At 47.2% G+C, this 24399-nt stretch overlaps 1 protein-coding gene across 1 annotated transcript in view; it reads right to left on the reverse strand.

Moving 5' to 3' along the window:
- Positions 1–3190: 3190 nt before the first annotated feature.
- The window catches only part of ddah1 (dimethylarginine dimethylaminohydrolase 1), a 36914-nt gene continuing 15705 nt past the window's right edge, over positions 3191–24399 (reverse strand). Inside the window, exons 4-5 of the mRNA XM_078219023.1 lie at positions 9718–9861; positions 3191–4493 (exon numbers count right to left, since the gene is read on the reverse strand). Coding sequence (XP_078075149.1) covers positions 4383–4493; positions 9718–9861 — 255 coding nt within the window. The 3' untranslated portion in view covers positions 3191–4382. The remainder of the gene's footprint in view (positions 4494–9717; positions 9862–24399) is intronic.

Consider the following 24399-nt stretch of genomic DNA (forward strand, 5'->3'; position numbering starts at 1 on the left):
GAGATGCGTAGGTTAGAGGGGTTAGTGGGTAAATATGTAGGGATATGGGGATAGGGCCTGGGTGGGATTGTGGTTGGTGCAGACTCAATGGGCCGAATGGCCTCTTTCTGTACTGTAGGGTTTCTATGAGCTTCTATGAGCTTCTAAGCCGCAGTTGTAAAAGAATGCCTGAGGGGAGGGGCCTGAGGGTGGGTGAGACGAGTCAACGACTACAATTTAGGGTCAATTGAAGTGGCACCTTCATAATACTCTGCTAACGACACGGCGAACAAGGCTCAGCTGAGTACTGGTTTCAGGGTCAGATGCCCATCGAAGGACAATTGTTCTTTTACTGGTGGAGCACATTCATTACGTTTTGGAACTGGATTTGAGTTGGTCTGATTGGCCATCGGTCCCTGACAGAGGCAGGTTAAAAAGGGAAGGCAAGTCAAACAATCACATTTGCTGGACAGAAGCTACATGTCCACTACAGGCCTCAATATTTCCATGTTAATGGTCATGGCTTACAGGGCACAACATCATGCATTGGTACAAGGCTAGTGTTTGGTCCAAAGATGTGCAGATTAGGAGGATTGGCCATGTTAGATTGTCCCTTGGTGTCCAAAGATATGCAGGTTAGTTGGATTAGTGGGGTAAATGCATAAAGTTGCAGGGATAGGGTGGAGGGGTGGGATTGGGTGGGATGCTCCTTTGGAGAGTCAGTGCAGACTCGATGGGCCGTATGGCCTCTTTCTGCACTGTAGGGATTCTATGTTAATGGAGGCAAGCTGACGATAGGCTGACTGAGGGTTATAGCACAGAGGTCCACACAACCTGATTAGGATTCTCTTTGTGAATGCACAGCCACGTTGGAGAGGGAGGTTCTGCTCCGCATGAACCTTCAGGATGTAATTCAGCCCATACTCAGCCTGTCAAAATCACGCTGAAACATTTCTGTATCCTCCTCACAGCTCACCCTCCCTCCCAACTCTGTGTCATCTGGAAAGATAAGACAGGATCTCAGGGAAGAAACTGGGGGGAGGGTGTGGGGGGGGGGGAACAGCAATCGATGCTTACTGTCTCCCCAAGGAAGTTTAGACCCTTTAAAAGATGTGGCTTGGTGTCAAATCCTGTTTTGTAATGCTGCCATGAAGCACTTTGGGATTTTTTAAATCACAGTAAAGGCGCTATATAAATAAAAGTTGTTGTTTTCAGCTTATGCCTTCTGGAAGCTCTCAAAAACTGAGACTCTCTGTGGCAAGTGCGAAATTCAGGGAAACCCATGGGAGGTTCAAAATGAGACAATGTGGAGAGAGGGGTTTCAGACGCAAGGGTCAATGATTTGAAAACACGGGGCTGGAACTCTCCGGCCATTCACGTCCCACTGCCAGCGAGGATGGAGAATTTGATGCTAAATCTCTGTTCACTGCAGCAGGACCAGAGAATCCTCCTGGCGGGAATGGCTAGAGAATCCCGCTGGCATGAACAGCGGGAGAGTCCCGCTGGTGTGAATGGCCGGAGAATCCCGCTGGGGTGAACGGCCGGAGAATTCTGACCAAGCTTTTCAAACCCAGGAGACAATTGCTTTTCTTATCGTGCATTCAAAATGCAGAGTAAAAACTGTGAGTTCCATTCATTCAACATTTCCCCCCATGTGTAGTTACATTCGACAAGACGCAAACATTATCAAGGACAGCCCTGCACTCTGAACTGATGCAGGAGAGAATAGTTAAAAAAGAACAGTTTGCTGAGACTATCCATAAGAGACCTGTCAGAAATCCCGATATCCTGCCATTAATTCCATGCTCTCAAAATACCCGAAAATATTAAACTCTTACATAAGGGAAGTCACCAGATATATGAGCTATATATAAGTTCAGCTGTTCATTTCCACCACACACAAACAATCAGTAACACAGCCCAGTAGGTAAGACATACCTGCCCAGCAAATGCAAGACAAAGTTTCTTCAATATCATTCAGACATTATGGGGAGATTACAACAGGGACTCATCATATGACATTCCAAGAAACAATCACATACAGCCAGTTCTACATCTGAACATTTGAAGAAATCACACCCCTCCTCTTTGCAAAGAGATTTTCAGTAGCATGTTTAATGAAGCTCCTCTGTTAGAATATCTGAGGGAGGAATTGGTTCAGTCACCCAGCGATACATCAGCAACAACACTTTCTGCTCTCTTCCATAGAATCAATTCATTTGCAGCACAGCAATAGTCATAGACCAGGACTCTACCACCTCGCCTGTCATGGAATCGGTGAGGGTCCGACAACGGAAATCTCCGTTGACCTCGGGTGAGAGTTTCCGGTCCCACCCATAGAGTCCTCGGGGTGAATTTTCCCATTCTGCCCACCACAGGAATCATAACAGGAGAGGGGCAGACCATGGAAAGGTTCATTGACCTCGGGTGGGATTTTCCGGTTTCGGGACGAGCGCAGCTGGAAAATCCCGCACATAGAGTTTTACAGCACAGAAAGAGGCCCTTCGGTCCATTGTGTCTGCGCCGGCCATCAAACACCTTTCTATTCTAATCCCATTTTCCAGCGCTTGGTCCGTATCCTTGTGCCGTGGCGTCTCATCCAAATGCTTCTTCAATGTTGTGAAGGTTCCCGCCTCTACCACCCTTTCAGGCAGTGAGTTCCAGATTCCCACCACCCTCTGGGTGAAAAAGCTTTTCTTCAAATCCCCTCGAAACCTCCTGCCCCTGACCTTAAATCTTGGGCCCCTGGTTATTGGCAGGGTGGCACAGTGGTTAGCACTGCTGCCTCACAGCACCAGGGACCTGGGTTCGATTCCCGGCTTAGGTCACTGTCTGTGTGAAGTTTGCACATTCTCCCCATGTCTGCATGGGTTTCCTCCAGGTGCTCTGGTTTCCCCCCACAGTCTGAAAGATGTGATGGTTAGGTCCATTAGCCATGCTAAATTCTCACTCAGTGTACCCAAACAGGCCCTGGAGTGTGACAATGAGGGGATTTTCACAGTAACTTCCTTGCAGTGTAAATGTAAGCCTACTTGTGACACTAATAAATACATTTTAAACTTTTAAGGGAAGAAGTGTCTTCCCATCTACCCTATGTCCCTCATTATTTTGAACAATTACCTCTCACTTTTAAAATTTTAAACTTGCATTTTTTCTCCCATAAAATATACCAAATGTATCCTTTTGCTTCATCAAAAACTGACATTTGAAATAAAAGTATGTGACCTTTTTATTTCAGATTGGTTGATTTGTCACACAAAATAAAAATGAAATTCAGTAAAAGACTATTACAGAAAAATCCATACAAAAGCTGTAATTCTTTGATCATTTTCCTTGGCAATGTTTGAAATATTTAAACACCTTTTAAATTATACGAAAAAGCAGCAATATTTCACTGTTAAAAGGGTGTTCAAACAACCTGAAGCTGTCTGTGGAATGTAAAAGTGGCAACAACAGTGTCAAAATGCATGGATATGGTGGCAAAGCCATAAGGAAATGCAACAAAATTTCTTGTGAAGCAGTAGCATGTTTGCAATGTTGCAGTGAAAGTAGAACTTGTTTTGAAATTATGAATATGGCACTAAGTTTTAATTGTGGCCAGTGCAAGTAAAATGGACTGGATACGTTGGATGTAGCATTGATAATGACTTTTATTTCATTTATATGAAGCAGATGGAAAACACATCGAGCGATCAGGTTTGGCGGGAGTGATAATGTCCTTTTGAGACCAAACTGAAATTGCCCCGATGCCTTTGGCACAGACACCGGAGCAAACAAGTTAGACTAATTTAAAACAAAACCGTCATCCCAAGAAAAGTCTAAAGCAAATGGAACTGGCTCATTTCGGATTATCCGATAAGCCACCCCTTCAAAGCATGTGCTGCTGTGGAATGCAGGAGGGGGCATTGTTAGGCAAACAAGTACCAAAGCACTGTATTACAATATTGATGCTGCTAAGCATTAACCAACAATTGTGTTTCTCAGTGGAAAGAGAGGCAAAGGAAACTGTCAATGGATTTAACAGCAGAGGAAAACTAACCCCCACTTACAGAACAACTGCAGTACCTAAATAAAAATCCAACTATGATTAAATTCACCCTTTTAACACCTGAATATATATACACATACACAAACAGATATACATGTATATATCCTGCTTGTCACAACCCTACAGCAGTTCACCACAGAAAGGGAAGTTATACATGGTTCGAATCACAAGGTGGCAATATAAGACTATCTGATCTCTTATCTTAAAAAACATAGCACTCATAGCACAGTGAAAGTTAAGGATCTAAGACCAACATGGAAATCGGATAGCATTTGTCGGCTCAGTTACGTAATAATCACATTATTGCAAATCAAAAGAAATATCATTTTGTTTTAAAAATAGTGAGCCTCGTGTTTCAAGCCCTCTTGTTAAGCAGAACAGAACAGCAGGTCAGACCACCGTCAACTTTGGCCAGTTCAGTGTTGGCGACTGGAATCAGCATGTAGTCCTTCAGTTTTTCAAAGACCTGCCAGGGAGAGAGAGGTTATTCCAGTTGCCTGTTAAAATTTGGCTCGAAAATCAAGCACGGCCAGTAACATTGCTGAAGAGAGAGACACAGGGGTGAGATTTTCCACCACATCCCCTCCCCTGTCACCCTCCCCCACCCCCACCCTGCAACCCCACACCACACCCGCACCCTCCAGGTGCCCCCCCTCCCCCCCCCCCCCCCCACCCCCACCCCCACCCGCTCCCGCCACAGCATGTATTGCAGTAGTGTAGGTGGCCTGCCATTTTCTGCCGACAGAACCTTCCGGTCCTGCCGCTGTCAATGGGTTTTCCTGTTGTTCGCACCATGGCGGGGAGGTCCCCGACAACGGAGCCAGAAGTTCCCATTGACGGGATTGCCCATTGTAATGACTTCAGTCAGGCCTTTGAGGTCGGCCTATTGGAGTATGAACTCCCTGATTAAGGACCCAATTGATGGGCCCATCAGGGAGTCTTTGCCTTGTACTTAACCGGGTGTGTCAGTTCTGACACATCCAGAGATAGACTGCTGACTACTAGCACCCTGTGTACTGCTGTTAGAGTTTGTAAATAAAGGGATTTTGGTGAGGGGACTCCTGCCTCCAAAAACTGATTACAGCCGTAAAATCCAGCCCATGTCGTCAAAACATTTTGTCTTGCGCTGATTGATCAACTTGCCAACCAATCAGCGTCCTTTTCTCCTGTGGTATCAATTGCTGTGGGTAAAATTTGGCATTCTTGTGTTTGTCCTGATGAGTGCATGGTGAAAAACTTCAGCAACGCGTCTCTCTTTTCACTAATATTTAAGTTCTGTGCTGCTAGTTCTCCTCTTGAAAGATATTTGAAAAGATAAATCACCATCCAGCATTTACTGGGTTGAGAATGTTCGAGGTTGAAACAGTAACATTTTTTGGCTCTAAATCATTTCTAGACATTATCAAGTCTGCTTCAGTGAATAGAATGGAGTCACGCTGACTCAGAATTGTCTACGAATTCCAATGACTCATCTATCGATTGTATTTTCTCTGATTAGCCATCCACCACATCACCTGCAGATTTGCTTCCTGTGGGTTCTGCCAAATGACCTTAGCTAGGAAAGAATGTTCGTTTATACACAGCCTTTCACAGCTAGAGGACACTTCAAAGCATTCTACAGCTAACTGAAATATTTCTGAAGTGTAGTCACTGCTGTAATATAGGTACCATAGCAGCCAGTTTGTGCACAGCGACCGCGCACACACAGAATGCACTTTAATCTGCATTAGCCGACATTGATTGAGGAATCGGCGAGGACGCTGGGGGGTAAATCCCTTGCCCCTCTTCAACATGGTGCCCATTTGATCTTTTACATCCACCTCCCAGAACAGATGGGGGTCTGGATTTAACAGCCGGAATTCTCCAAACTCGTCCCCGGCTGGGATTCTCCAGTGAGTGGGATTTTGGCTGATTTTCCCTGCTGGCATCGGTGGCAGGGTGAACAGCATGGGAGAATTCTGGCCGAGATCTCATCCGAAAGACGGCACTTCTGACAGTGCAGCATTCCCTCAGTACGACCTCCCGACAGTGCGGCACTCCCTCAATACTGACCCTCTGGCAGTGCGGCGCGCCCTCAGTACTGACCCTCTGACAGTGCAGCACTCCCTCAGTGTTAACCCGCCCCCGCCCCCCCCCCCCACCCCGCCCCCCAACAGTGCGGCACTCCCTCAGTACTGACCCTCTGACAGTGTGGCGCTCCCTCAGTACTGACCCTCTGACAGTGCAGCACTCTCTCGGTACTGACCCTCTGACAGTGCAGCACTCCCTCAGTACTGACCCTCTGACAGTGCGGCACTCTCTCGGTACTGACCCTCTGACAGCGCGGCACTCCCTCAGTACTGACCCTCTGACAGTGCGGCACTCCCTCAGTATTGACCCTCTGACAGTGCGGCACTCTCTCGGTACTGACCCTCTGACAGTGCGGCACTCCCTCAGTACTGACCCTCTGACAGAGCGGCACTCCCTCAGTATTGACCCTCTGACAGTGCGGCACTCTCTCGGTACTGACCCTCTGACAGTGCGGCACTCTCTCGGTACTGACCCTCTGACAGTGCGGCACTCTCTCGGTACTGACCCTCTGACAGTGCGGCACTCCCTCAGTATTGACCCTCTGACAGTGCGGCACTCTCTCGGTACTGACCCTCTGACAGTGCGGCACTCTCTCGGTACTACGCTGGGCGTGTCAACACAGATTATAAACTCAAGTCTCAGGATGGGACGCTAATCGATGCCCAACAAAAGCAGACTGCTGCAGATATTGGGAATCTGAGAAAAAAAACAGAAAATGCTGGAAACACTCAGCTGTGCGGGCATGGTCTCTGAAGAGGGAAATAGTGGGAATTGTCCAACCCCTGCTCAAGCTGAATCTTGGGACAGAACTTTCTGGCACTGCTATAGATGTTCTCTCACGGGGTGACACGGTGGCACAGTGGTTAGCATTGCTGCCTCACAGTGCCAGGGTTCAATTCCCAGTTTAGGTCACTGTCTGTGTGGAGTCTGCACATTCTTCCCGTGTCTGTGTGGGTTTCCTCCGGGTGCTCCGGTTTCCTCCCACAGTCCGAAGATGTGCAGCAGTCCAAAGATGTGCGGGTTAGGTGGATTAGCCATGCTAAATTGCCCCTTAGCGTCAGGGGGACTAGCTAGGGTAAATGCATGGGGTTATGGGGATGGGGCCTGGGTGGGATTGTGGTTGGTACAGACTCGATGGGCCGAATGGTGTCCTTCTGCACTGCAGGATTCTGTGATAGTTTGATGGGACTGGAAGATCCCGCCAGTGGGAGAAGCTGAAACATTCCACCTGTTAACTCGATCTCTCTCCACAGATGCTGCCTAACTTGCTGAGGTTTTCCAGCATTTTTTATTTTCCTTTCTAAGCAACACGTTGTTTGTCAAGGGCTAAGGATGGCACCAAGACAGGTCTGTCTGGCAGCTATAAAATAGCACCAGGGGAATTACTGAAAAGTACATTTAGGATAGATTTCAAGAAAATTGTGTTTATTCATGCTGATAAATTATAATAATAACCTCCTGAGCAAATAAATCAAAAGAAAAGCACTTGATGATTGAAAATGCAATTGCTTGCTGGAGGGGCTGAATTTCAAGGAGCTGAATGTGGCTCTCCTTCCCCAAAGCTTGTTTATATTTGCAAAAATTACATCGAAACCTTGGACAAATTTTACTTCCACAAATATTTGTGTTGCGTGGCACTAGCCGTGCAAAGCAGAAGAGCAACATGTTCACTATTGTTCCTGCTAGCACGCGTACTTTGGTTTCTGGAACATTCACAGACAGAAATTAACCCGATTCTTCAGATTCTGACATTAACCAAAAGTACTTTTGAGTTACGCAAAGCTGCCGTTGTTTCAGTTGAAACTAAAGCATTTGATGCAGAGAATAAACTCCACGTATTTGAACAGAGGAACACTAATGGTCTCTTCCTGTAAAATTCCTTGGGGTGAATGTTCCCGCCCACCAGGCAGACCATGGGAAGGTCCATTGATCTCGGGTGGGATTTTCCGGTTTCGGGGCAAGTGCGGCTGGAAAATCCCGCCCCCTATATTTGAAGGCTGTTCAAGGTCACATCCGGGTATTTAGCTTCGTGACAATTCTTTGTATTTATTTGAAGCATTTGCAGCTTTTTTCCTTATTACTGAATTTATGGCCAGTAGCTGTCCTCTAAGAATCATAGAAACCCTACAGTGCAGAAGGAGGCCATTCGGCCCATCGAGTCTGCACCGACCACAATCCCACCCAGGCCCTACCCCCACATATTTACCCGCTAATCCCTCTAACCTACGCGTCTCAGGACTCTAAGGGGCAATTTTTTTTAACCTGGCCAATCAACCTAACCTGCACATCTTTGGACTGTGGGAGGAAACCGGAGCACCCGGAGGAAACCCACGCAGACACGAGGCGAATGTGCAAACTCCACACAGACAGTGACCCAAGCCGGGAATCGAACCCGGGACCCTGGAGCTGTGAAGCAGCAGTGCTAACCACTGTGCTACCGTGCCGCCCTTAGGCTGGGGATGTGGATCTAAATTGGATAGCTCTTTCAAAAAGCCAGCACAGGTACAATAGGCTGAATGGCCTTCCTCTGTGCTGTGTGATTTTATCATTTCAATTTGGTAATGTTGTGTATTTATGTATGTTGCTGTCCAGTCATATGACATACTGATGCTGTCATTGTTCGTTTATGCGGACAAGTGGGCAGTCTATCTGAACAGCCTGTAGAGTAACCTTCCCAATGAAGCTCTTGTTTGAACCTCTGTGGTCTGCGAGCTTGTGTTTTCAAAATACCACAAGCAGTGCCTGTATCCTTGTCTTGCCCCCAGACTTGAAGTTCTAAAACAAAACAAAGAACAAAGAAAAGTACAGCACCATTACAGGCCCTTCGGCCCTCCAAGCCTGTGCCCTAACTAAATGCCCGAACTAAACTTTAAAAAAATCTTCTGCCCTTACTCAGTCCGTATCCCTCTATTCCCTCCCTATTCATGTACCCATCCAGATGTCTCTTGAATGTTGCCAATGTTCCTGCTTCCACCACCTCCTCTGGCAGCGCGTTCCAGGCACCCACCACTCTCTGCGTGAAAAACTTCCCCTGCCCATCTCCCTTAAATTTCCCCCTCCCACCTTGAACCTGTGCCCCCTTGTAATTGACACTTCCACCCTGAGAAAAAGCCTCTGGCTATCCACCCTGTCTATGCCTCTCATCATTTTATAGACCTCTATCCGGTCTCCCCTCAGTCTCCGTCTTTCCAGTGAAAACAATCCTAGTTTATTCAACCTCTCCTCATAGCTTCTTGAGTCACTGTTTGTGTGGAATTTGCACGTTCTCCCTCTGTCTGCTCCGGTTTCCTCCCATGCTCCAACAGTGTGTTGGTTAGGTGCATTGGCCATGCTCAATTGCCTCTTAGTGTCCCGGGATGCATAGGTTAGAGGGATTAGCGGGATAAATATGTGGGGTTACGGGGATAGGGCCGAGGTGGGATTATTGTCGGTGCAGGCTCGATGGGCCGAACGGCCTCCTTCTGCACTGTAGGGATTCTATGTTTCTAATAAGAAGAAAAATAAAACACAGCAAGTTAAAGTTCCTGTCATTGAAAAAACAATGTTTTGAAATGAAGTTGACCAGAACTTCAGACACGGGGAGAATGTGCAGACTCCGCACAGACCCTTGCTTGATTTACCTTTGCACTATTGGGGAACTCCTGAGCGGTCCGATGCAGCAGAACATGCCCCTTGTTGGGTATATTGAGGTAAACACAATTTGCAGCTTGGTCATCGGGCAGTGTCAGCTTGTCGTAGCGATGGTCACTCATCTCCTGCATGATCTGTTGAGTAAAAGAAGTTAAAGCAAGCCCAATATGATCATAATGAGTTGGCTCAATTAGCCATCACACCATTCCCTACATTTACATCATCTGATAGAATCAGGGTGCGGCACAGTGGTTAGCACTGCTGCCTCGCAGCGCCAAGGACCCAGGTTCAATTCCCACTGCTGCCTCGCAGCGCCAAGGACCCAGGTTCAATTCCCACTGTTGCCTCACAGCGCCAAGGACCCGGGTTCAATTCCCACTGCTGCCTCACAGTGCCAGGGACCCAAGTTCGATTTCCGGCTTGGGTCACTGTCTGTGTGGAGTTTGCATGTTCTCCCCGTGTCTGCGTGGGTTTCTTCCGGGTGCTCTAGTTTCCTCCCACAGTCCGAAAGACGTGCTGGTTAGGTACATTGGCCATGCTAGATTCTCCCTCAGTGTACCAGACCAGGTGCCAGAGTGTGGTGACTAGGGGATTTTCACAGTAACTTCATTGTAGTGTATTAATGTAAGCCTACTTGTGACACTAATAGATAGACTTTGACTTTGATAAGACCTTCCAGTCTCTTCGGCTATTTGTTCAGATTATCGAACCTGGGACAGTCCGACGACACACCCTTCCTTGTTTGAAGGTGACGTCACAGGTGGAGAAGGTGGTGAAGAAGGCATATGGCATGCTTGCCTTTATAAGATGGGGCATAGAGTATAAAAGTTGGGGTCTGATGTTGCAGTTGTATAGAACGTTGGTTCGGCCGCATTTGGAATACTGCGCCCAGTTCTGATCGCCACACTACCAGAAGGACGTGGAGGCTTTGGAGAGAGTACAGAGGAGGTTTACCAGGATGTTGCCTGGTATGGAGGGGCTTAGTTATGAGGAGAGATTGGGTAAACTGGGGTTGTTCTCCCTGGAAAGACGGAGGATGAGGGGATACTTAATAGAGGTGTATAAAATTATGAAAGGCATAGATAGGGTGAACGGTGGGAAGCTTTTCCCCAGGTCGGTGGTGACGTTCACGAGGGGTCATAGGTTCAAGGTGAAGGGGGGGAGGTTTAACACAGATATCAGAAGGACATATTTCACACAGAGGGTGGTGGGGGCCTGGAATGCGCTGCCAGGCAAGGTGGTGGAGGCGGACACACTGGGAACGTTTAAGACTTATCTAGATAGCCATATGAACGGAGAGGGAATGGAGGGATACAAAAGAATGGTCTAGTTTGGACCAGAGAGCGGCACGGGCTTGGAGGGCCGAAGGGCCTGTTCCTGTGCTGTATTGTTCTTTGTTCTCTTTGTTCTTTGTTTTATTCATTGGTTCAGGAGATGTGGGCGTCACTGTCTGAACCAACATTTATTGCCACTGAAATGAACTGGGTGCTCGGCCATTTCAGAGGACAGTTGAGAGTCAACCACGTTGCTGTAGCTCTGGAGTCACATGTAGGCCAGGCCAGGTAAAGACGACAGATTTCCTTCCCTATAGGACATTAATGAACCAGATGAGCTTTTACAACAATCAACCAATGTTTCATGGTCAGCAGTGGATCTTTATTTCCAGATTTTGTTTTACCCAGGGTAATGCTCTGGGGACCCCGGTTCAAATCCGGGGTTCCCAGAGCACTGCGTGGGTTTCCTCCGGGTGCTCCGGTTTCCTCCCACAGTCCAAAGATGTGCGGGTTAGGTTGATTGGCCGTGCTAAATTGACCCTAATGTCATGGGGTTAGCAGGGTAAATGTGTGGGGTTACGGGAATGGGGTCTGGGTGGGATTGTGGTTGGTGCAGACTCTTTCTGCACCGTAGGGTTCTATGATTCTAGTGACAGTATCACTAAGCGACCACCTCTCGCACCTGCTGGAGAACAAGACAGACTTTCATCCGTCCCCACAGTGAGGTTTCTTTCTGGAATAGTTCACTGGCCTGCTATAGCTTGAGAGGCGCCACTCCACACCAAGCGTGGCTGACCAGGAGTCTCTCCCGCTCTTACTGCCAGCCATTGGTGTGTTGCGGAGGATTTACTGGTTGACGCTAAACCTGGTTGGTCACATTATTAATGCACTTTCCTTGGCCATCAGGTCCTGGGGTAGGACTCGAACTTGGAGCTTCTGGCTCGGAAACAGAAACACTACCCACTGTGCCTTAACAACTCCTCCCTTTCCCTACACAGAAAACAAAACCAATGAAGATATATACGTGTTTGCCATGACACTCTGAAATGAAAGTCAGAGATTACGAAGTATCCCCAGCACAGATACAGGCCATTCGGCCCAACTGGTCAATGTATTCTCCACACAATTCTCCTCACACCTCTTTTCATCTAACTCTACGTAACTCTCTATCTCTCTCCCTCATCTGTTTATCCAGCTTCCCCTTAAATATATCTGTACTATTCACCTCAACTATTCCTTGTGGTCGCAAATTCCACATTCTTACCACTCCCTGGCAAAGACATTTCTCCTGAATTCCAGAATGAGTTTATGGAATGTGGTTCCTCTTTCTGGTTTCGTGTTACAGTTTAGAATGTAATAGAGCTCTTGTGAGTCATAACTCATTAAGGCTTAATATTTCATCAGCTTTTCTATATATAGCATCCACACTTACATATTAGATCATTTCTATCCTTCTTACCGCACACACTGCTGTGGCTATTCTGAGATGAGGAGAAATTTCTTCACCCAGAGAGTGGTCAGCCTGTGGAATTCTCTACCACAGAAAACAGTTGAGGCCAACACATATGTTTTCAAGAAGGAGTTAGATATAGCACTTGGGACCAAAGGGATCTAAGAGTATGGGGGAAAGTGGGAACAGGTTACTGAGTTGGATGATCAGCCATGATCATAATGAATGGTACAGCAGGCTCAAAGGTCCGAATGGCCTCCTCCTGCTCCTATTTTCTATGTTTCTACGTTATTCTGCTATCTCACACTGCTATTATTTATCAACTTAGAAGCTTTTATTTACGGAGATATGCATCACAAACGTGTGGCTCCAAACCCGACACCCACAATCTCAGTAATACAGGGTGGCACGGTGGCACAGTGGTTAGCACTGCTGCCTCACAGTGCCGGGGACCCGGGTTCGATTCTGGCCTCGGGTGATTGTCTGTGCGGAGTCTGCACATTCTCCCCGTGTCTGCGTGGGTTTCCTCCGGGTGCTCCGGTTTCCTCCCACAGTCCGAAAGATGTGTGGGTTAGGTTGATTGGCCATGCTAAATTGACCCTAGTGTCAGGGGATTAGCAGGGTAAATTTCTGGGGTTGCGGGAATGGGGCCTGGGTGGGATTGTGGCCATTGCAGACTCGATGGGCTGAATGGCCTCCTTCTGCACTGTAGGGATTCTATTAGGGATTATAATATTGGTGAAAAAGAAACAAAGCATTGGCCCAGAGTGAGTGTGAATATCAGAATAATGAAGAGCTCGGTCCAAAATCAAAGACAATAAAGCAGGATTTGAATTGTCACATGGCAAGAAAAAAAGAATCAAAACACAGTACAGAGTTCACCGTCTGAAACTAGTGAGTTCAGAAAGCTGTAAAGTGCCTAATTGGAAGGTGAGGCGCTGTTCCTTACACTTGTTGGTCTTCACTGGAGCGCTGCAGCAGACCGAGGACAGAGATGTGAGTGTGAGAGCAAGATGGCGAATTAAAATGGCAAGAAGCCGGAAGCTTCTTGAGTATTGTGGTGCTGTGGAAGCTTCACAAACCTGATCTACAACTTCGGATTTGATTTATTATTGTCACATGTGTATCATTTCTTGCATGCCATACAGATAAAATATACCGTTCATAGAGTACATAGGGGAGAAGGAAAGGATAGGGTGCAGAATATAGTGTTTCAGTTAAGCGTAGGGTGAAGAGAAAGATTAGCGTAATATATGATATGACCATTCAAAAGTCTGCATGCAGCAGGGAAGAAGTTGTTCTTGAGTCGGTTGGTATGTACTTTCAGACTTTTGTATCTTTTTCTCGATTGAAGAAGGTGGAAGAGAGAATGTCCGGGGTGCGTGGGGTCCTTAATTATGCTGGCTGCTTTGCTGAGGCAGCGGGAAGTGTAGACAGGGTCAATGGATGGGAGGCTGGTTTGCGTGATGGATTGGGCTTCGTTCACGACCCTTTGTAGTTTCTTGCGGTCTTGGGTAGAGCAGGAGCCGTACCAAGCTATGATATATTTGGATAGGATGCTTTCTATGGTGCATCTGTAAAACTCTTTTGGAAGTTTCAAATGACTGGGGATGCTGGGACTGTTCTCTAGAGCAGAGAAGGTTCAGGGGTGATTTAATAGAGGTGTCCAAAATCCTGATAAGCCTTGACAAGAATCATAGAATCCCTACTGGGCAGAAGAGGCCATTCGGCCCATTGAGTCTGCACTGAGCATCTCATGATGTGGAGATGCCGGCGTTGGACTGGGGTAAACACAGTAAGAAGTTTAACAACACCAGGTTAAAGTCCAACAGGTTTATTTGGTAGCAAAAGCATCTCACCCAGGCCCTTGGACCTGGGTTCGATTCCGGCCTTGGGTCACTGTCTGCACGTTCTCCCCGTGTTTGTGCGCGTTTCCTCCGGGTGCTCCGGTTTCCTCCCACAGTCCAAAGATGGGCGGGTTAGATGGATTGGCTTTGGTAAATGCATGGGGCTGTGGGGATAGGGCAGAGGGGAGGGTCTGGGTAAGATGCTCTTTTGGAGAGTTGGTGGACACTTGATTGCCGGATGGCCTCCTTCTGCACAGTAGGGTTTCTATGGTTACTCTTTTGGAGGGGAGGTGTTGGTGATGAAGAAAGTGGCGCAGTTAAGCCAAGGCAAATCTGTTTAGCTAATGTAAGATTGCCGTTTCTTAGATTATTGGTGTGAACTCCGCTGCTTGTTATCTGAGGCTGTTTGACCCAGCAGTAATGATTAAGAAAGACAGCTTGTACTTTTCTACAGACCGTTTTCACACATCTGAGAATTGTACATCATGCAATGAATAAACTGCTTCCAGCTTTTTTCGGAAATAAATTGCTTCTTTCTCCCCAACGTTCGGTTGCTGTTATTTAGAAATAAACTCGGTAGAGTAATTCTTCCCACAGGTGATGCTGCTGACTTCAGTGATTCACTAGATTGAAGGTGACAGTGAGGGATGAGGTACATATATCAGCCGCACTTTAATAAGTTACGGAGCAGAGAGAGGTAGGAATTGGGTGGAGGAAAATAAAAACCAGATAAAAAGGAAATAAACCAAAAGAGAAAACGCTGGAAAGTCTCAGCAGGTCTGGCAGCATCTGGAAGGAGAGAAAAGAGCTGACGTTTCGAGTCCAGATGACCCTTTGTCAAAGCTAAAAGGTATAGAAAATGGGAGATATTTATACTGCAAGAGGAGGGAATGAAAGATGAGTCAGAGCCACAAAAACAAGGGAAAATGCTGCTAATGGCTCATAGTTTTAAAGTTTATTTATTAGTGTCACAAGTCGGCTTACATTAACACTGCAATGAAGGTACTGTGAAAATCCCCTAGTCGCCACACTCTGGCGCCAGTTCGGGTACACTGAGGGAGAATTGAGCATGGCCAATGTACCTAACCAGCACATCTTTCAGAATGTGGGAGGAAACTGGAGCACCCGGAGGAAACCCATGCAGATGCGGGGAGAACATGCAAACTTCATACAGACAGTGACCCAAGCCGGGAATCGAACCCGGGTCCCTGGTGCTGTGAGGCAGCAGTGCTAACCACTGTGCCACCGTGCTGCTGGGAATAGAAGCTGTGAATGGCCAAACGGCAGAGAAGCTGAAATCAGAGGGTAAACTGTGAGAGATGGAGATGTGGGGGGAGGGGGGAGATGGGTGTGAGAGAGGTAAAATTGAGAAAAAGAGGGAAAGGGGAAGCAAAGGGGGAGAAAAGGTAAGGAAAGGGGGATAAAATAGGGGAAAAGAGTGGGGAGGAAGAAAAATAAAAGAAAGACAATGAAGAAATAAAAGGTGGAGAACAGTTAAAAATGAAATTAAAACAAGGGGGTCAAGGTGGGGTAAGAAATAGGAAAAAAGCTGAGTTCATATCTTTCGCCTGATCCCCGCTGAATTAATGTTTCTGCTATCTGGTTACCACCAATAAAGACTGCATCTCTGCCTTAAACCCCCAGCCCTGCTCACAGCTCAGATCAAATAGCAAGAACATTAAATTCCCGCTCACAGTTTGTCTGTGTAACAGGAGCAGGAGGAGGCCATTCAGCCCCTTAAGCCCATTCTGTCATTCAGTTTTATCATGGCTGATCCACATCTTAGCTCGGTCTACCCGCCTTGGGTTTCATAACCCTTAAACCTTAACCTACACAATCTAACAGTACCTCCCCGCCCCCCCAACTTCAACAGTTTATGTGGTAAATTGGCGGGGAGTTCCAGATTACCACTCCCCATTTTGTGAAGAATGGAATGCATCCCAGGGTACTGAAAGAAATGGCAGAAGTAATAGCGGATGCGTTGGATGTAATTTATCAAAATTCGCTGGACTCTGGGGAAGTGCCGGCTGATTGGAAGACAGCTAATGTGACGCCACTGTTTAAAAAAGGAGGTAGACAAAAGGCGGGTAACTACGGCCGGTTAGCTTAACGTCCGTAGTTGGGAAATTGCTGGAATCCATCATTAAAGAAGAGATAGCAGGACACCTGGAAAAAAATGGTTTGATCAAGCAGACGCAGCATGGATTCATGAAGGGAAAGTCATGTTTGACGAATTTACTGGATTTTTATGAAGATGTAATGAGTGCGGTTGACAGAGGGGAACCGGTGGATGTGGTGTTTTTGGATTTCCAGAAGGCGTTCGATAAGGTGCCTCACAAAAGGTTGCTGCAGAAGATTGGGGTACACGCAGTTAGGGGTAAGGTGTTGGCGTGGATTGGGGATTGGCTATCTAACAGGAAGCAGAGAGTTGGAATAAATGGGTGCTTTTCTGGTTGGCAGTTGGTGACTAGTGGCGTGCCGTAGGGATCGGTGCTGGGGCCTCAACTGTTTACCATATACATAGACGATCTGGAGGAGGGGACCGAGTGTAGGGTAACAAAGTTTGCGGATGATACAAAGATGAGTGGGAAAGCGAATTGCGTGGAGGATGCGGAAAGTCTGCAGAGAGATTTGGATAGGCTAAGTGAGTGGGCGAGGATCTGGCAGATGGAGTATAACGTTGACAAGTGTGAGGTTATCCGCTTTGGAAGGAATAATAGTAAAATGGACTATTATTTAAATGGTGAAAAATTACAACATGCTACTGTGCAGAAGGACCTGAGGGTTCTTGTGCATGAATTGCAAAAACTCAGTTTGCAGGTGCAGCAGGTGATCAAGAAGGCAAATGGAATGTTGGCCTTTATCGCGAGGGGGATGGAGTATAAAAGCAGGGAGGTCTTGCTGCAATTGTACAAGGTACTGGTGAGGCCGCAACTAGAGTACTGTGTACAATTTTGGTCCCCTTATTTGCGGAAGGATGTATTGGCCTTGGAGGGAGTACAGAGAAGGTTCACCAGGTTGAACAAAGAACAAAGAACAAAGAACAATACAGCACAGGAACAGGCCCTTCGGCCCTCCAAGCCCGCGCCGCTCCCCGGTCCAGGATTGAATCCTGAATCCAGGATCCCCGCCCAATTTTCCAGCCTATCTACATACCAATATCCTATCCACCGAGCTGTCCCTCACAGCTACGATGCTTTGTTCATTACAACCTATTAACTTACCCCCACCCCCCCATTCCAGACCATGTGATCTCCAGGGAGAGGCGAAAACCCAGAGTGAAAAACCCCAGGGCCAATATGGGGAAAAAAAATCTGGGAAATTCCTCTCCGACCCCCTGAGGCGATCGAAACGAGTCCAGGAGATCACAATGGCCCTGATCGGAAAATGCTTCCCAACCCGTCATTTCCACTTCCACGAACACCATATGAATTCCCTGCCCCCGAGACAGGTTCCCACCTTGAAACGAGAAACAAGGAACAATTAGCCCGCGCCGCTCCCTGGTCCAAACTAGACCACTCTTTTGTATCCCTCCATTCCCACTCCGTTCATATAGCTGTCTAGATAAGTCTTAAACGTTCCCAGTGTGTCCGCCTCCACCACCTTGCCCGGCAACACATTCCAGGCCCCCACGACCCTCTTTGTGAAATATGTCCTTCTGATATCTGTGTTAAACCTCCCCCCCTTCACCTTGAACCTATGACCCCTCGTGAACGTCACCACCGACCCGGGGAAAAGCTTCCCACCGTTCACCCTATCTATGCCTTTCATAATTTTATACACCTCTATTAAGTCTCCCCTCATCCTCCGTCTTTCCAAGGAGAACAACCCCAGTTTCCCCAATCTCTCCTCATAACCAAGCCCCTCCATACCAGGCAACATCCTGGTAAACCTCCTCTGTACTCTCTCCAAAGCCTCCACGTCCTTCTGGTAGTGTGGCGACCAGAACTGGACGCAGTATTCCAAATGCGGCCGAACCAACGTTCTATACATCTGCAACATCAGACCCCAACTTTTATACTCTATGCCCCGTCCTATAAAGGCAAGCATGCCATATGCCTTCTTCACCACCTTCTCCACCTGTGACGTCACCTTCAATGATCTGTGGACTTGCACACCCAGGTCCCTCTGCGTCTCTACACCCTTTATGGTTCTTCCATTTATCGTGTAGCTCCTCCCTACATTATTCCCACCAAAATGCATCACTTCGCATTTATCAGGATTGAACTCCATCTGCCATTTCCTTGCCCAAATTTCCAGCCTATCTATATCCTTCTGTAGCCTCTGACAATGTTCCTCACTATCTGCAAGTCCTGCCAGTTTTGTGTCGTCCGCAAACTTACTGATCACCCCAGTTACTCCTTCTTCCAGATCATTTATATAAATCACAAACAGCAGAGGTCCCAATACAGAGCCCTGCGGTACACCACTAGTCACAGGCCTCCAGCCGGAAAAAGACCCTTCCACTACCACCCTCTGTCTTCTATGACCAAGCCAGTTCTCCACCCATCTAGCCACCTCCCCCTTTATCCCATGGGATCCAACCTTTTTCACTAGCCTACCATGAGGGACTTTGTCAAACGCTTTACTAAAGTCCATATAGACAACATCCACGGCCCTTCCTTCGTCAACCATTTTGGTCACTTCTTCAAAAAACACCACCAGGTTCGTGAGGCATGACCTCCCTCTCACAAAACCATGTTGACTATCGTTAATGAGTTTATTCCTTTCTAAATGCGCATACATCCTATCTTTAAGAATCTTCTCCAACAACTTCCCCACCACGGACGTCAAGCTCACCGGCCTATAATTACCCGGGTTATCCTTCCTACCCTTCTTAAATAACGGGACCACATTGGCTATCCTCCAATCCTCTGGGACCTCACCTGTGTCCAGTGACGAGACAAAGATTTGCGTCAGAGGCCCAACGATTTCACCTCTCGTCTCCCTGAGCAGCCTTGGATAGATTCCATCAGGCCCTGGGGATTTGTCAGTCTTTATATTCTCTAACAAACCTAACACTTCCTCCTTTGTAATGGAGATTTTCTCCAACGGTTCAACACTCCCCTCCGAGACACTCCCAGTCAACACATCCCTCTCCTTAGTGAATACCGACGCAAAGTATTCATTTAGGATCTCCCCTACCTCTTTGGGCTCCAAGCATAAGTCCCCACTTTTGTCCCTGAGAGGTCCGATTTTTTCCCTAACAACCCTTTTGTTCCTAACGTATGAATAAAATGCCTTGGGATTCTCCTTAATCCTGTCTGCCAAGAACATTTCGTGACCCCTTTTTGCTCTTCTAATTCCCCGTTTGAGTATTTTCCTACTTTCATTATACTCCTCCAGAGCTCCCTCCGTTTTTAGCTGCTTGGACCTAACATACGCCTCTCTTTTCCTTTTGACCAGTCCCTCAATTTCCCTGGTTATCCACGGTTCTCTAATCCCACCCTTCCTATCCTTCTTTTTTACAGGCACATGCTTGTCCTGTAGCCCTAACAACCGTTCCTTAAAGGACTGCCACATACCAGATGTGGATTTACCCTCAAACAGCCTCTCCCAATCAAGAGCTGCCAATTTCTGCCTGATCCCAATAAAGTTAGCCTTCCCCCAATCCAACACCTTACCCTTGGGACACCACTCATCCTTTTCCATCACTATCCTAAAGCTAACAGAATTGTGGTCACTATTTGCCACATGTTCCCCAACCAAAACTTTGAAGACCTGACCGGGCTCATTCCCCAGCACCAGGTCCAGTATAGCCCCCTCTCTAGTTGGGCTGTCCACATATTGTTCCAACGAACCCTCCTGTACACATTTTACAAATGCCTCACCATCCAGAGTCCCTGCCCTCAGCGATTTCCAGTCTATACCAGGGAAATTGAAGTCTCCCACGATACCAGGGAAATTGAAGTCTCCCACGATACCAGGGAAATTGAAGTCTCCCACGATACCAGGGAAATTGAAGTCTCCCACGTACCAGGGAAATTGAAGTCTCCCACGTTGATACCAGAGATGAGGGGGTTAGCTTATGAGGAGAGATTGAGTAGATTGGGCCTGTACTTGTTGGAGTTTAGAAGGCTGAGGGGAGATCTTATAGAGACATATAAGATAATGAAGGGGCTCGACAGGGTAGAGGCAGAGAGACTCTTTCCACTTAGAAAGGAAACAAGAACTAGAGGACACAGCCTCAAAATAAGGGGGAGTCAGTTTAGGACAGAGTTGAGGAGGAACTTCTTCTCTCAGAGGGTAATGAATCTCTGGAATTCTCTGCCCATTGAAGCAGTGGAGGCTACCTCGTTAAATATGTTTAAGTCACAGCTAGATAGATTTCTGATCAATAAGGGTTATGGGGAGCGGGCGGGTAAGTGGAACTAAACCACTATCAGATCAGCCATGATCTTATTGAATGGCGGGGCAGGCTCGAGGGGCTAGATGGCCTACTCCTGCTCCTATTTCTTATGTTCCTTTTGTCCCCAGTTGGCCTGGCTCTAATGTTAATGTTATTTCCCCCTTGTGCAGGGCCCCCACAACCAGAAGAAATAGTTTCTCCATCTACCCGAGCAACTCCTTCAATTGTCTGAAACACCTCAATCAGATCACCTCCTCAATCTTCCATTTTCAGGGAAATACAACCCTAATCCATATTGATCCTCACAATCTAGCCCTGTTGGCCAATCATGGTGAATCCCCACCCCCGCAAGGCTGATATCTCCCCCTGAGGGGCAGAGCCCAGAACAGAACTCAGTCATAGAATCACAGAATCCCTACAGTACAGAAGGAGGCCATTCAGCCCATCAAGTCTGTACCAACCACAATCCCACCCAGGGCCTATTCCCATAACCCCGCACATTTACCCTGCGAATCCCCCTGACACTAGGGGCAATTTCACACGGCCAATCAACCTGACCTGTATATCTTTGGACTGTGGGAGGAAACCGGGCCACCCGGAGGAAACCCACGCAGACACGGGGAGAACGTGCAAACTCCACACAGACAGTGTCCCTGGCGGTGTGAGGCAGCAGGTGCTGACCACTGGGTCTGACCAACGTTCTATAGGATGGATCTTACGGCCTCGCTCGTCCGAAACCATAAAATTCCACCCGGGGTCAATGGACATTTCCATTGTCCACCCCTCACTCCTGATTCCGTGCCGGGTGGGTCAGTAAAATTCTGGCCGATATATCAAAGAACAAAGAACAAAGAAAATTACAGCACAGGAATGGGCCCTTCGGCCCTCCAAGCCTGCACCGACCATGCTGCCCGACTGATCTAAAACCCCCTACCCTCCCGGGGACCATATCCCTCTATTCCCATCCTAATCATGTATTTGTCCAGATGCCCCTTAAAACTCACTATCATATCTGCTTCCACTACCTCCCCCGGCAGCGAGTTCCAGGCACCCACCACCCTCTGTGTAAAAAACTTGCCTTATACATCTCCTTTAAACCTTGCCCCTCGCACCTGAAACCTATGCCCCCGAGTAATGGACTCTTCCACCCTGGGAAAGAGCTTCTGACTATCCACTCTGTCCATGTCCCTCATAATCTTGTAGACTTCTATCAGGTCGCCCCTCAACCTCCGTCGCTTCAGTGAGAACAAACCAAGTTTCTCCAAGCTCTCCTCATAGCTAATGCCCTCCATTCCAGGCAACATCCTGAGTAATTTTTTTCTGTACCCTCCCCAAAGCCACCACATCCTTCTGGTAGTGTGGCGACCAGAATTGAACACTATATTGAACTCTGGATACCCCAGAGGCTTCATTCTATGATCATCTTGCTGGTGCCAGTACAGAGCGAGACTGCGGATAGTTGGGAACCTGTCTCGGGGGCAGGGAATTCAGATGGTGTTCGTAAAGCAGAAGTGGAAATGAATAGGGTTGGGAAGCATTTTCTGATCAGGGCCAGTGTGATCTCCTGGACTCGTTTCGATCGCCTCAGGGGGTCGGAGAGGAATTTCCCAGATTTTCTTTTCCCCATATTGGCCCTGGGGTTTTCACTCTGGGTTTTCGCCTCTCCCTGGAGATCACATGGTCTGGAATGGGGGGGTGGGGGTGAGTTAATAGGTTGTGATGAACAAAGCATCGTAGCTGTGAGGGACAGCTCGGTGGATAGGATATTAGGATGTAGATAGGCTGGAAAATTGGGCGGGGATCCTGGATTCAGGATTCAATCCTGGACCGGGGAGCGGCGCGGGCTTGGAGGGCCGAAGGGCCTGTTCCTGTGCTGTATTGTTCTTTGTTCTTTGTTTATATTCCAAGTGCGGCCTAACTAAGTTCTACAACATCACTTCCACCTCTTTGTTTTCCTGCCCGCCTTAGATACAGACCAACATTTCATCAACTGTCTTAATTATCATAACTTTCCCTCTGTGACTTTCTCATCTATACACAGAATGAGATAACTCCCAGATTCAGTTCAACCAAGAAGAAAGAGACGTTGGACATGGGAATCCATTGCAATAAAGGATCAATGCTCTAAGAACACTGATCTACTTTCAATTGCTAGGCCAAGTGGAGGTTCCAAAGCTGACTTTGCAGGCTAACGCTACAACTGAGCTGAGGAGAAGATGGAATAAATTAACAAGTGGTGATTAAACAACACCAAATCTCTGTTTAAAAGGTTGTGAAGGTTTTTTGTGAGGTTCGGCGGGAGGGAATGGAAGGGCTGAATGGGCTCCTCCTGTGCTGTATGACTCAGGACTGACTCTATGAAAGTGGTCTCAGTTTTAAGCATACGCTTTATGGACTCCAGATTAAAATCCACTGTAAAATACAATTCTCATCAGCTTCTTTAGCCAATTCCCCTCAATCTGTGTCCCTCTGGTTACTGACCCTCTTGCCTCAGGAAACAGTTTCTCCTTAATTACTCCATCAGCACCTTTTCACATCTTGAAGTCCGCTATCAGACATGCTCTCAGGAGAACAATCCCAGCTTCTCCAGTCTCTCCATTTTAACCGAAGTCCCTTATCCCTGGGGACATTCTACTAAATCTCCTCCGCACCCTCTCCAAGCCCTTGACATCCTTCCTGAAGTGTGAGGCCCAGAATTGGACACAATACGAGGGGTGGGGGTGATGGGGAGTGAAGAACAGAAATATCATAGCATTTAATTCAATGGATTAAATTAATTAAATTTCATAGAACAGAATCCTTACAGTGCAGAAGGAGGCCAGTTGGCCCATCGAGCCTGCACCAACAACTATCACCGAGGCACTTTCCTTGTAACCCCACATATTTACTCTGCTAATCTCCCTGACACTAAGGATCAATTTAGCATGGCCAATCCACATAACCTGGACATCTTTGGAGAGTGGGAGGAAACCGGACCACCCGGAGGAAACCCATGCAGACACGGGAAGAACACAGTCAGTGACCCAAGCCGGGAATCGAACCCGGGTCCTCAGCACTGTGAGGCAGCAGTGCTAACCACTGTGCCACCGTGCTGCCCTATAAATTACATGACAATACAAATTCTAAATCTCATATCAGTTAGATTGGGAGGTTTTCATTAACAGTTCCAAAGAAACCACTGGTGTTAATCTTTCTTAATGTGTTGTTATTTTTTGCTGGTGGAGTAGACATGACAATATCGCTAAAAGATTTTTCATTGACTTGAGTGTGGAGATTGTAAAGGTTACAGAATGTGAAGGGAACTAGTCTGGGTTCAAATGAATCAAAAGCATGAGGTGATAACCATTCCTCACACCATCAGTATTCAATGTCAGGAAATTTGTCAAGGTCATCATTATTCAGAGGTTTTGACCTTTCATTCGTTAACACCCAGAGACAGAGTATTGTTCTGAAACTGGCTACAAAAATATATACACACAAGTGTCATGGGACCTTGAGTGAATTGCAGAGCAAAAACCCACAAATTAACTTTAGAAGCAGCCAGCTACCTTTCCATTTCCCGTCTCGGCAGTTCAGATGAACAGCATCTGTTAATCACATGCATCAAGTGTCACCTCCTTCAGGCAACATGAAGTTTAAAAATAACTCAAGAGTAAACAAGTCAGCAAAGAGCTGAGGGACTTTGCGATGGGCAGTGATATATTGGCAAGTTCTCTGCGGCAAGCCGCTGACCTACTTTTCCCCACAGTTCA

This window comes from Mustelus asterias, chromosome 8 (genome assembly GCF_964213995.1).
Source record: "Mustelus asterias chromosome 8, sMusAst1.hap1.1, whole genome shotgun sequence".
Taxonomy (NCBI): Eukaryota; Metazoa; Chordata; class Chondrichthyes; order Carcharhiniformes; family Triakidae; genus Mustelus; species Mustelus asterias.